A 12932-nucleotide genomic window follows, 5' to 3' on the forward strand; every position below is an offset into this window, starting at 1 on the left:
TTAGAAATGAAATCTATGGAAGATTCTCTTTCTATAAGTATATACATGCATAACACACATATAAAGCCTTCTTTGTAAGACAGAAGGGGAAAGAGGGTGTTTAAAAATTATGAGTGTCAATTTTAAGTTTTTTTCCTAACTGTGTATTGCTACCTTATGGCATTTGACAAAGCAAAGAATTGCTTTTTTTTAGACAAATCATACCACAAATCTATTGATAACTAGGTTATAGATACAATTCTGAGGGAGAAACAACCTTTAGAATGACAATATATGCTAGTTTTGTTGTTTATTGTCCTTAGCAACCAATATAGACATTTTGACACAAAGACTTGGTTCCGTCATAAATTGAAACTTTATTGGCTACCCCTTGGAAAAGAAGATTGCGCGTTATGTAGAAACCTTAGAAGGGAACGCTTTATATTTTTTCATGCGACTAAATCAAATTTATTATTTTAGCAAGTATAAAGTCACAATTTAGCATGAATTAAGCCTAAATTTTTTCCCGCTATTATAAATGAATTCAGTATTTACTAAATTTTAACCAAGGCTTTGGTATGGTAATACACAACAAAATTGACATTCTAGAGCTTTAAAATAGCTTTAACTTGTAAAATCTGTCTACTGTTAAGGTTAATTTAAGTTTTTAAACAAGAAAAGACAGGCTTAGAAGGTATAGTTTTAGAAATTTGACTAAAAAAGGAGAAAATGCACTTTGACATGGCATGTTTCATAAAATCACTTTTTTGTTGCATTTCAGTGTCATCTGCTAACCTTCATAAAATATTTATTTCTGAACCGATTTTCAAAACTAGCAGGCCAATTTGCTCGTTTTAGCTAGTAGAAAACAGAAATCCATTTAAAGTGGAATTGGGAAAAAAAATGTTAATCCTTAAGGTAGCAATACACAGTTAGAAGTTTAGTTTCGCATTATGGCCCCTGTGAATTTTTTAAATATGAAAGTTTTTGTACAATAAAATTGATTTTTAGATAATTGAAGAATAATATAGCCTTCTTAGTGGGTTTATATGAACATTAAGATTGTTTTTAACATGTTTTATAGGCCATTTATATGATTGACAGTCCGTATTTTCCTATCCGTACCGTTCATAGGTCCATACATTATTGTAGTGTTTATCAACAAAGATTTTGCGCTCGATCTTTTCAATTCAATTTTATGGAAAAACGAGCAGATAAGCATATGATTTTTTTGGGACCACTTGATAGATATAAACCTATGGATTCAGGAAAGGTATTACTGTAATTGATTGAAATTTTCCTGTAGACCAAATTTTGGAGACTTTTGTGACATGTTCACCCCCCTTTTTTGCTATATTTTGTATCGAAGAAATGCAGATTGTTGCCATGGTTACACCCAAGAGGGATTATAGTTCACCCTTATGACCATTAGAAATGAAATCTATGGAAGATTCTCTTTCTATAAGTATATACATGCATAACACACATATAAAGCCTTCTTTGTAAGACAGAAGGGGAAAGAGGGTGTTTAAAAATTATGAGTGTCAATTTTAAGTTTTTTTCCTAACTGTGTATTGCTACCTTATGGCATTTGACAAAGCAAAGAATTGCTTTTTTTTAGACAAATCATACCACAAATCTATTGATAACTAGGTTATAGATACAATTCTGAGGGAGAAACAACCTTTAGAATGACAATATATGCTAGTTTTGTTGTTTATTGTCCTTAGCAACCAATATAGACATTTTGACACAAAGACTTGGTTCCGTCATAAATTGAAACTTTATTGGCTACCCCTTGGAAAAGAAGATTGCGCGTTATGTAGAAACCTTAGAAGGGAACGCTTTATATTTTTTCATGCGACTAAATCAAATTTATTATTTTAGCAAGTATAAAGTCACAATTTAGCATGAATTAAGCCTAAATTTTTTCCCGCTATTATAAATGAATTCAGTATTTACTAAATTTTAACCAAGGCTTTGGTATGGTAATACACAACAAAATTGACATTCTAGAGCTTTAAAATAGCTTTAACTTGTAAAATCTGTCTACTGTTAAGGTTAATTTAAGTTTTTAAACAAGAAAAGACAGGCTTAGAAGGTATAGTTTTAGAAATTTGACTAAAAAAGGAGAAAATGCACTTTGACATGGCATGTTTCATAAAATCACTTTTTTGTTGCATTTCAGTGTCATCTGCTAACCTTCATAAAATATTTATTTCTGAACCGATTTTCAAAACTAGCAGGCCAATTTGCTCGTTTTAGCTAGTAGAAAACAGAAATCCATTTAAAGTGGAATTGGGAAAAAAAATGTTAATCCTTAAGGTAGCAATACACAGTTAGAAGTTTAGTTTCGCATTATGGCCCCTGTGAATTTTTTAAATATGAAAGTTTTTGTACAATAAAATTGATTTTTAGATAATTGAAGAATAATATAGCCTTCTTAGTGGGTTTATATGAACATTAAGATTGTTTTTAACATGTTTTATAGGCCATTTATATGATTGACAGTCCGTATTTTCCTATCCGTACCGTTCATAGGTCCATACATTATTGTAGTGTTTATCAACAAAGATTTTGCGCTCGATCTTTTCAATTCAATTTTATGGAAAAACGAGCAGATAAGCATATGATTTTTTTGGGACCACTTGATAGATATAAACCTATGGATTCAGGAAAGGTATTACTGTAATTGATTGAAATTTTCCTGTAGATCAAATTTTGGAGACTTTTGTGACATGTTCACCCCCCTTTTTTGCTATATTTTGTATCGAAGAAATGCAGATTGTTGCCATGGTTACACCCAAGAGGGATTATAGTTCACCCTTATGACCATTAGAAATGAAATCTATGGAAGATTCTCTTTCTATAAGTATATACATGCATAACACACATATAAAGCCTTCTTTGTAAGACAGAAGGGGAAAGAGGGTGTTTAAAAATTATGAGTGTCAATTTTAAGTTTTTTTCCTAACTGTGTATTGCTACCTTAAGCTTACTCTTTTTTGGAACTGAGTGGGCAAACTTAACAGGACTCGTGTCCATTATTTTCCGAGTTATTTCGGGGGTGTACCAATGTGGTTTAAAATTAGTTTATTCAACAAAATCAACAAGAAATAAAACACATAAAAAAACACTAACATATAAAATCTGTATACTTAGTCAAAAACTAGACATAGACATTGATAAAAATATGTCTTATTATAAATGAAAATAAAGAAAATACAGTTTTATTTTCTGTAAAAACACAGCAAATCACAAGTCAGGGAAAATAGGAAAAGGGAAAGCAACACGACTTATTGAGGTGAAAATCGAATAGTAAAACTGCTATATGATAAGTATTATAAAAAGTAAAATCACAAAAATACTGAACTCAGAGGAAAATCAATTCGGAAAGTCCATAATCACATGGCAAAATCAAATAACAAAACGCATCAAAAACGAATGGACAAGAACTGTCATATTCCTGACTTGGTACAGGCATTTTCAAATGTAGAAAATGGTGGATTGAACCTGGTTTTATAGCTAGCTAAACCTCTCACTTGTATGACAGTCGCATCAAATTCCGTTATATAGTCACCGATGCGTGAACAAAGCAAACAGACATAATAGGTAAAAATGTCAAAAATAGGGGTACAGCAGTCAACATTGTGTTATCATCTTAATCACTATAAAAACAACAAATGTAACGAAGAAGCACAAAAAGGCATACATCAAATTAACATCCTCATTTTGATTATATTATACGATTATATTTGTCTATGTAAAATGCACCCATCAAGGAAGGAGGGTATGGGTACTGGTGTAAAATTGCGCGTTTGAAATTCGCCCAGGTAGACATGAAATAATTTTGTCGTTCAAAGTATGACGGGATGCATAAATACAGTCACGCAAAATAGATATAACAAACACTGACTTAGCAGTTAAAGTAATAATAATAAATAAAATAATAGTGTGGTTCAAAGTATGACGTTATACATAAGTACAGAGTCACGTAAAATGTATATCACAAAAAAAGTAGGTTAACAGTAAAAGTAATATTAATGAATAAAATAATTTTGTCATTCAAAGTATGACAAGATACATAGGTACAGAGTCATATCATAAAATAATTTTGTCATTCAAAGTATGACAAGATACATAGGTACAGAGTCACATCATAAAATAATTTTGTCGTTCAAAGTATGATGGGATACATAAGCACAGAGTTACGTCAAAAGGATATCTCTAAAAACAGACAACAGTAAAAGTAATATTAATCAAGACAAATAAAAGGATAATATAACACGTAATTAAGATGATAAACAACGTCAGTACGCAAAATCTATAACTTCAAGACCATCGTGTATTATTTGTGAAGTTGATACGGAATATTTATCAACAAGTTCTGGGTACCTTCCTATGAACTTTTTTAGAAAAAGGACGAGACGTTCTTTGACATACCCCTGGTTCATCAACTTTCTGCTCAGACACTGGTGTCGTATTACAAAGTCTGAGTAGGAGCTGCAAGCTCTTGAATACCGAATAAGTTGGGAAATGTATATTCCATATGCAGGTGAAGTTGGTATGTTGCTACTAAGGTAAACGGCCCTAAAAACTTAATTTTCATGCTTTTTTGAAATTCTAGGTATTAAAACTTCTTGCATATTGATTATTATACTATTTTTTTGTGAAAATGTACCACTGGTGATATATATAAGAAATGTTATATACTTTGTCAGACGGTAAGATTGTAAAAAATGACATAAACATTTGAAAATCGTCCAATTCACTTAATTTATATGTTCATATTGATAAGAACGTTTGGATGATATCAAATTAAAGCTGATACATTAGTCATACATCTGAAAACAACTTTTGTGATGATATCTTCATTCGGGAATTAGTTATAAACGTTCCCGTTTTTGAAAATGAAAAAGAAGAAAATCGGAAAGTCACACTTTTATCGCAATTTACAAAAAAAACTGCACCGTGGGAAAACTCTTCAGGGCTAATGTTAACTCTATCTTTATTTAAATTTTCAGTCGTGAGGTATTTCGGTCCATTAAACTCCTTAACTAAGCGACTTTTCCTGATTTGTCACTTATATAAGAAAGTCTGAGTCAGTGACAACTCAACACAGATTTATCCATCGGATCACCAGCAATGATGGTGATACATGGCTGTATACATTATGTATATACAACTCGGTCTAAACATCAACCCAACAATGTTAGATCTGTAAATTTGCTTTTGCAAATTTTTTGTTCTTCCCTCACCGGGATTCGAACCCATACTACTGAGATATCGTGACACCAAATTACCTGCACTGAAGCCGTCCCGCTGGACCACACGACCACCTGGGCTCCGATGATATAATGAAGCTTTCGGTGGCCGGGTGTTACCTTTCCACGTCAGTTGAAGAGTTGTCACTGGCTCAGACGTACTTATATATGTATATATGTAGTTGTAGCTACAAACATATTTTATGCAACATCAATAAATATGTTACACTTTTCCTCAAATCTTGTATAGATTAAGCTACAAAAATATTTTTTGTCATGCATCCGATTTCACCTTGAGAGATGCACACGCCTGATGAAGCTGATTTGTTTAGCGAAATATTGCGTATTTCTATTTAAAATCTAAAAGAACTTTTTAATGTATTAATTAGCGTGTTTAAGTTATATTCTTAGACATTTATATAATTTTAATTCAGTAACTGTATCACTTTATTTTCACAAACTGATCCACGCTTAAATAGATTGAATGTTGATTGTTGCTATTTTTAGACATTATATTTTATGAATGATATATTAAATCGTTATCAAATCTATTTGTAATTTTTATCTATTGATGTCATTGATACCATTTTCTTCCGATTTTGGAAATATGGGCCGTTTCTGGGAATCTACATGACCCTTTTTAGCAAAACCGCTATTGACCGGAAGTTTACTATCTGATCCCTGTTTGATCTGCTACCTTTACACAGAATAAGAGCAATGGACGAAATGAACGAAATAGGGATAGGAATGACACCTGAACTGTTTGCTGCTGTATTTACTCGTTATTGAAATTTATATAGGCAACAATGAACGAAATTTAATTAACACTTTTGAATACGTCCGTAATGTCATTATTCCTGCACCAGAAAATGAAATAAGAAAAGTCTCGTCCTAGCCCTTACCACAACTATCAATATTGTTTATAGCTGCGGAACCGTAACTCTTATGGTCCTTTTTTAATTTTTTTTTGATTTTGCGGACCGGTCCGCAAATAGTCAAAAAATAACATAAGGACCTAAGAGCTACGGTTCCGCAGCTATATTGTTTATACAAATTATAGTCAATACACTTTTTTTTCTTTTCATTTAGAAAATAAAATATAGTAAGCATGTCAACTTATATGTATTGATTAACTAGTGCATTATTTTCGCTTAATCTATTCTAATATGAGGCAGGCATAACCTGTGAAAGGGGACGAACTCTGTATTATTTTTTTTTAATTCAAACATGTTAAAAAAAGAAACGGAAATACCGTAATGTTTCTGATTTTGGTTCTGTTGTTAGGGATTTTACTTGTGACGTTATTTAAGTTATGAAGTCATGTTCAATGTAAACAAAGAAATACAATCATCAGGTAAAGTTTATTCATATCAAAGAAGAATTATTAAAAATGAAATTGGTATTGTGTTCCTTAATTTCCTATATTTTACTTGACAACTCAAAGTCTCACGACAACAAGACCTGAGAAGGAAGTAGATTTCTGCGTTCTGCACAACGCGGGAATTCAAAACATAACAAAAAAAAGTTTGAACGATTTTGAGTTCATTAGTAGACATGGTAGAATGAAAATTATTTTCCCGATTTAAAAAAAAATAAAAATTTATTGAATTTTCTACTGTAATAGGGGACTTCGTCCCCATATTGATTTATTATTTGTGGTTTAATAAAATAAATTTTAAATATCAAGAAAAATGCATGTCTGTATAAAATCAATCACTACATTAATGATTATCTCTTGAGCCATGTATTCACCCAAAGGTTAATTTGGGTCTTGGACAAATCAAGAAGGCTTTTTTTATCCTACTTTCACTTTCTTGAATTATAAACAAATACTTTCACTTTCAACAATCATGACCATGATGACATTGACATCATAATTTACATATTTCAATCTGGACAAATGATACATTAATACTAAATGGTTATGGTATACACTAACAGTATAGTACAATTGAAACAATAAACTGACAATAATTAAATTGACGGTGATATACAATGTACATGTACTGTATGTCAGTTGTGACTTAGTCACTTATACTAAATGTAGCTGTGGAATTGTAACTCTTATGGTCCTTATTATATTTTATTTTTTCATTTTGGGGGGTCTGCAAATTGTCAAAAAATATCAAAAGGTCATAAAAGCTAAAGTTTTACAGCTACATTTGTACATTGTAAGTGACAAAGCTAAATAGAATAACTTAAATAAATGTAGATCACAGAAATAAATACTCCATTTACCATTTATTGGTAGACCATTATCCACATTATTACAGACTTATTGGATACATTTCATTTATTTCTCAGGTTTCCAATGTGTGAAATTTAGTCAAATTTGTCTTGCTCACTCAATTGTGTCATTTGAGATTTTGCCTTTCTCCTAGCAGTTTCACTCTTAAATTGAAAACTTTTTTAGAACATAATATCATATATACAATGTAGTAACATTATTTATCCTTATTAGATGCTGCAGCATCAGCAGGCAATGGGAGGTTTTATGTTCCCTGGAGAATCAGACGAGGATGATGATGAAGAAAATGAAGAAGAAATACAAAGTAATATAATTATAGCTTAGTAATACATTATTTTATGAGTATTTTTTGGAAAAAAATGCCATTAAATATATATTTCATCACCATTGAAAAGGGACATTGCGTATGCATGCACGAAACATCAATGAGAAAGCCCCCTAACAAAACATGAGTACAAATGGAGTATGTAAAGGTCACATCATTTGTTACAAAAATGTAATGACTGTCTGATTATTGGTTGCTTAACATCCAGTGGTGAATATTTCATGCAATATGAAGCATGTTCAGGAATAAATAATTTTAAACTAAATACAATGAATAGTTAGGTCCTATAACAGAGTCTGTTTGTGATGAAGATCAGGAAATTTGAACTGCCACTTGAAAATGATTGGGTATTGAATATGTCTTTGGAGACCTCATTAGAAAACCAACAATGAAACTCTTACTATATTGTTTGAATTCCAAAAAACTGAACATTAACACTAAATTCTGGAAATTTTCAAGCTCTAATTTGTATGTGTTAACTAAAGATGCAATCACAGAAGAAGAATAAAACCAAATGTCAGAGATAAAGATTGATTTATATGGATCTGTTTTTTTGGGATACAATTGCTTTCAAGCAATCTGTAGACTTATACCAGTGGCTCAGGACAATGCCTCACGTCAGCCGTTTTATTCTAAACATTAAGGACCATCTCAGATTCTTATGATTGTCTTGGTTTAAAAGGTAAAATCAAACAAAGGGATTGAACTTAAACAACTTTCCTATAATGTTCTTTTCATAATCTTCATGTTTGATATTTCCCTTGACTTATAAGCTTGTTTTTAACAATACGGAAAATCAGAATCAAGCATTATTTATGTTTAGTGTTTTTATAAATTTACAAACACGTCAGAGGGAATTCCCCAGTTGTGATAAAAATGCGAGAGTTCTCTGAATTCCGATAAATCTATTTCTGTCATGTAAGAACTGAAGTGGAGTTTTACTTATATGTCACTGTTATTAAACTGATATTTGATATTGTACTTCCATAAAAAATAGAGAACCATTTAGGTTTAATATACGTTCTTACTACAGGGTTTGTTTAGGTAATTATGCGCATGCATATAGTTTTCTTGACTTCAATGGGTACTAGGTTAAATGGTTGCTCTGGATTCCCACTCGACTGATTAATTTATAACTCATGGGATCCTTTCTATGTATGTCTGCTATTGAGGGTTATTGTTGTTGCATAATTTTAAATCATATGCATCATTTAAATTAAAATAAATTAGTCCACATTGTTAAGGTTTATTTTCATCACCCCTTCAGGCGAAATGGAGTCTTCCATATTATCGTTTCGAGTTGTCTCCTTTCCGGAAGTCACTTCCGTGAATTCTGAATCAAAACATTACTTTGAGAAAAATTAACTCGTTCTGTCGATAAACGTCCTATTATATTAAAAATTATCGCAATTTAAACCGAGGAATGTGTACAGAAAGGAGTCATGATCACTGACCCAAAGGAAATTAAATATTTAAAGAGTTAGGAATGGGGTTCCACCTAGAATTAATGTAGGAAAATAGGTGTGGAAAGTAAACTTTGAATTGATAGTACAAAAATAAAACACAATAGGCCTAAGTACATTGTTCATACGTTCATACACTTTTAACCAGGATTGGCTATTTTGTAACTATTCAGATCACGTAAATTACATTTTACATGTGCAGTTGAATTAGTTTTGAAAATAATATTATCCAACTACATGTGTCAATGAAAACAATGGCAATCGTATCCCTCTGACAGAGCAATCTGCTCTTTGATTGAAAATAAATGATTTGAATTTGAATATTTAGTTTTGATGTTGAGCCTATATAAAGGCAACAGTAGTATACCGATGTTCAAACTCATAAATCCATGGACAAAAAACAAAATCGGGGTAACAAACTAAAACTGAGGGAAACGCATTGAATATAAGAGGAGAACAACGACACAACACTACAATGTAACACACACAGAAACGGACCAAGCAACAGACAAAATCCCACGAGAATAACAAATTTAACATCAAAACCAAATACATGAATTTGTGATAGACAAGTACCGTGACACGTCTTATCGCAATGTGAATTTACACTTAAAAATAAGAGAAAACAAACGACGCAACGTTAAAATGTAACACATACAGAAACGAACTATAATATAACAATGGCCATATTCCTGACTTGGTACAGGACATTTTTAAAGAAAAAAATGGCGGGTTGAACCTGGTTTTGTGGCATGCCAAACTTCCCCTTTTATAGCCATGTGAAATATTACATTAAGATGACAACTCAACACTACAGGACTACAATATAAATAAATTGGAGAATACAATTGACAAAGAAACACACGAACAATAGCCAACAAAAGGCAACAAGTTGAAAATTTTAATACGCCAGAAGAGCATTTTATCCACACAAGATCTACTAGTGATGCCCAGATACAAAAGTTTGAAAGCCGAAACAAGCACAAAGTCGAACAGCATCGAGGACCAAAAGCGGCCAGGGTTTTCTGTTAGTTACCAGAACATCCTTATCATTTAGAATAATTTATACTTTTGCAAACAGTAAATTTATAAAATTAATAAACAAAAGCTGTACATGATAAAACTGAAATATTAACTAATTACAGGAAACAACTGAAATACATTACATAACCAGACATTTGCAACACAATATGTAGACACATTCGAATATGTTTAAACCTCAACGCCAAGTGACGTCATATTTGAAATTGTAAAAAATGACATATATAATTTATCCAAATTTTCAGATAATCCAAAGAAAAGAATATTATGGGCAGCAGAAAACAATCTTTTAGACATAGCAGAATCAATTCTACAGTCTGACCTAGAATTAATCAAATCTTGTGATGATGACATGTATACTCCACTACATAGAGCATGTTATAATGGTCATGTGGATATGGTTAAGGTATAAAAAACATGAAAAAAGATTATTTGAACATTTACATGTATATTGTTTCTAATCCTAAGGCTGACAAATTTAAACCTGAAATGCATTAACCAAGAGTAAATTTTAATTTTTAGGGGGAAGAAATCTCTGAAACTACATTACAAATCTGAACCAAATTTAAATAAAATTGAGAATGGAAATGGGGAATGTGCCAAAGAGACAACAACCTGACCATAGAGCAGACTACAGCTGAAGGTCACAAACAGGTCTTCAATGCAACGAGAAATTCTCCCACCCGGAGGCATCCTTCAGCTGGCCCCTAAACAAATATATACTGGTTCAGTGATAATGAACACCATACTAAACTCCAAATTAAAATCTTTATGAGCTACGTGTATCTTTTTAAAAAAATATTATTTAAAATTATTCAGCAAATTAAATTCTTATAATCAATAATCAGCACTGCTGTCATAAGGTAATAGTGATTTAAAAATAAAGTCACAAAAATACTGAACTCCAAGGAAAATTCAAAACGGAAAGTCTTCAATCAAATGGCAAAATCAAAAGCTCAAACACATTAAATGCTTAAGGAACAATCATTGTATCTAGATTAGCGTTCATAATGGTGATCACACAACGCTTGCTGAACTTCAGTAGTACAGGGATACAGGCAGACAGGCAATCCCCTCTATCTGGTAAATGATGAAGGAAATAACTTCTAAAGTGGTCTATTACTTGTATAGTTTTAAAGTACAATTGCTATTTGCTCTGTTCATAATCGATTCAGTCTGCTCTTCTCTTATTACATATAAGACAGAAAACCAAACAACACAAAAACCTGACATCAACAATAGACAAGGTGTATATGATAAGTCAAGTAAATAAGTTCAACAGAGGCTCGTAATCTGTATATGATAAGTCAAGTAAATAAGTTCAACAGAGGCTCGTAAAGATGTATATGACAAGTAAGGTAAATAAGTTGAACAGAGGCCCTTAAAGATGTATATTTTTACTTTTTTACAGTTGCTGATAAGAAATAATGGAGATATTAATGCTAAGACATCAGATGGATGGCAACCTATCCACAGTGCTGCACGATGGAATCAGTCAGAAGTTATTAAAGTTTTACTAGAACATAATGCAGATATAAATTCACAGACAAATGGGGGCCAAACACCGCTACATCTAGCCTCCTCATGTAAAGATACTCGGGAAACATTAACATTGTTATTATCCAATCCAAACACAGATAGGACTATTTTAAACAATCTTGGTGAAACAGCAGAGACAATTTGTAAAAGAACAAGTGCACTGTGTAAACTATATGACGAAATAAAAACGTAGTATGTGTAATAATTTACTACAAAATCTTAACAGATAATACTATTTATATGTGTCTGTAGAATTATAGCCAGGAGCAAAAAATTTCAGTTTCAAACCAGTAGCGGATCCAGGTGGGAAAAGGGGGAGGAGTGCCTGTTATTGGAACCCACCTTTTTTGGGGACATATATTTGGAATCCCCCTTTCTCCTAGGATGGAACATTCCCCCTTTTAAATATGGCTAGATCAGCCCAGGCAAATGATAGGTATATTGCCATTGCTTGCTGTCTGTTGTTCACACCATACTGCAAAATATATATGCAAACAGGCAGTGTTCGAACTAGGGCGGACCAATGTAATTACTAGTTGTGACAGTGTTGCATGCCACTGCTATAAATACTAGTTGTGGCCAGGGTTTTCCTTGGTCAATTTTCTTTTTCACCAACTCTCCCACCAAAACAATACATTTTTTTGCCACATTTTAATTTTAGATAGGTTCCTTGCAAGGTCGAAATGTCTCTCAGACAGGGGTTAACTGAACTGGACCTCATTTCATGGATTAGAGATCAAGGTTAAGTTTTCATGGTCAGGTCAGTATCTCAGATACTACTAGTAATGGCTCAACTATATTTGGTGTATAAAATGATTGTAAGGTGTACATGTTCAACTGACAGTTTTCATCTGAACTTGACCTCAATTTCATGGTTCATTTGATAGCATTTAATTTCTGTGGTTTGGTCGATTGCTTTGATACATATAAAGCTATACAGCCCCTATATTTTGTGTACAACAAGGTTTTTCTTAACAGCATTGACTACCCATGAGGGTCTTGCACTGTTGACATTTTGTGTCTATGGAATGATTGTAAGGTATATAACCTTGACATCATTTTCAAGGTTCTTT

General features: G+C 32.1%; 1 protein-coding gene across 3 annotated transcripts; it reads left to right on the plus strand.

Moving 5' to 3' along the window:
- The first annotated feature begins 5872 nt into the window (after positions 1-5872).
- LOC143082496 (ankyrin repeat domain-containing protein 49-like) lies at positions 5873-12089 on the plus strand. 3 transcript variants are annotated; one of them, XM_076258190.1, is made up of 4 exons: positions 5873-6014; positions 7705-7795; positions 10566-10726; positions 11732-12089. In XM_076258190.1, the coding sequence occupies exons 1-4, from the start codon at positions 5961-5963 to the stop codon at positions 12050-12052; spliced, it is 627 nt and encodes a 208-aa protein (XP_076114305.1). In that variant the 5' UTR covers positions 5873-5960; the 3' UTR covers positions 12053-12089. The 3 variants fall into 3 exon arrangements, with proteins under 3 accessions (XP_076114305.1, XP_076114307.1, XP_076114306.1); XM_076258192.1 differs by lacking the exon at positions 5873-6014 and adding an exon at positions 6024-6043; XM_076258191.1 differs by lacking the exon at positions 5873-6014 and adding an exon at positions 6391-6597.
- The last annotated feature ends 843 nt before the right edge of the window (positions 12090-12932 follow it).

Source organism: Mytilus galloprovincialis, chromosome 7 (genome assembly GCF_965363235.1).
Source record: "Mytilus galloprovincialis chromosome 7, xbMytGall1.hap1.1, whole genome shotgun sequence".
Lineage (NCBI taxonomy): Eukaryota > Metazoa > Mollusca > Bivalvia > Mytilida > Mytilidae > Mytilus > Mytilus galloprovincialis.

What these genes read in the sequence shown, in the direction of transcription:
- LOC143082496 (XM_076258190.1), top strand. Translation starts at nt 5,961, where the DNA reads ATGGACGAAATGAACGAAATAGGGATAGGAATGACACCTGAACTGTTT. An exon ending in CACCTGAACTGTTTGCTGCT is followed by an intron (nt 6,015 to 7,704) that starts GTATTTACTCGT and finishes TATCCTTATTAG; the next exon opens with ATGCTGCAGCATCAGCAGGC. An exon ending in GTCATGTGGATATGGTTAAG is followed by an intron (nt 10,727 to 11,731) that starts GTATAAAAAACA and finishes ACTTTTTTACAG; the next exon opens with TTGCTGATAAGAAATAATGG.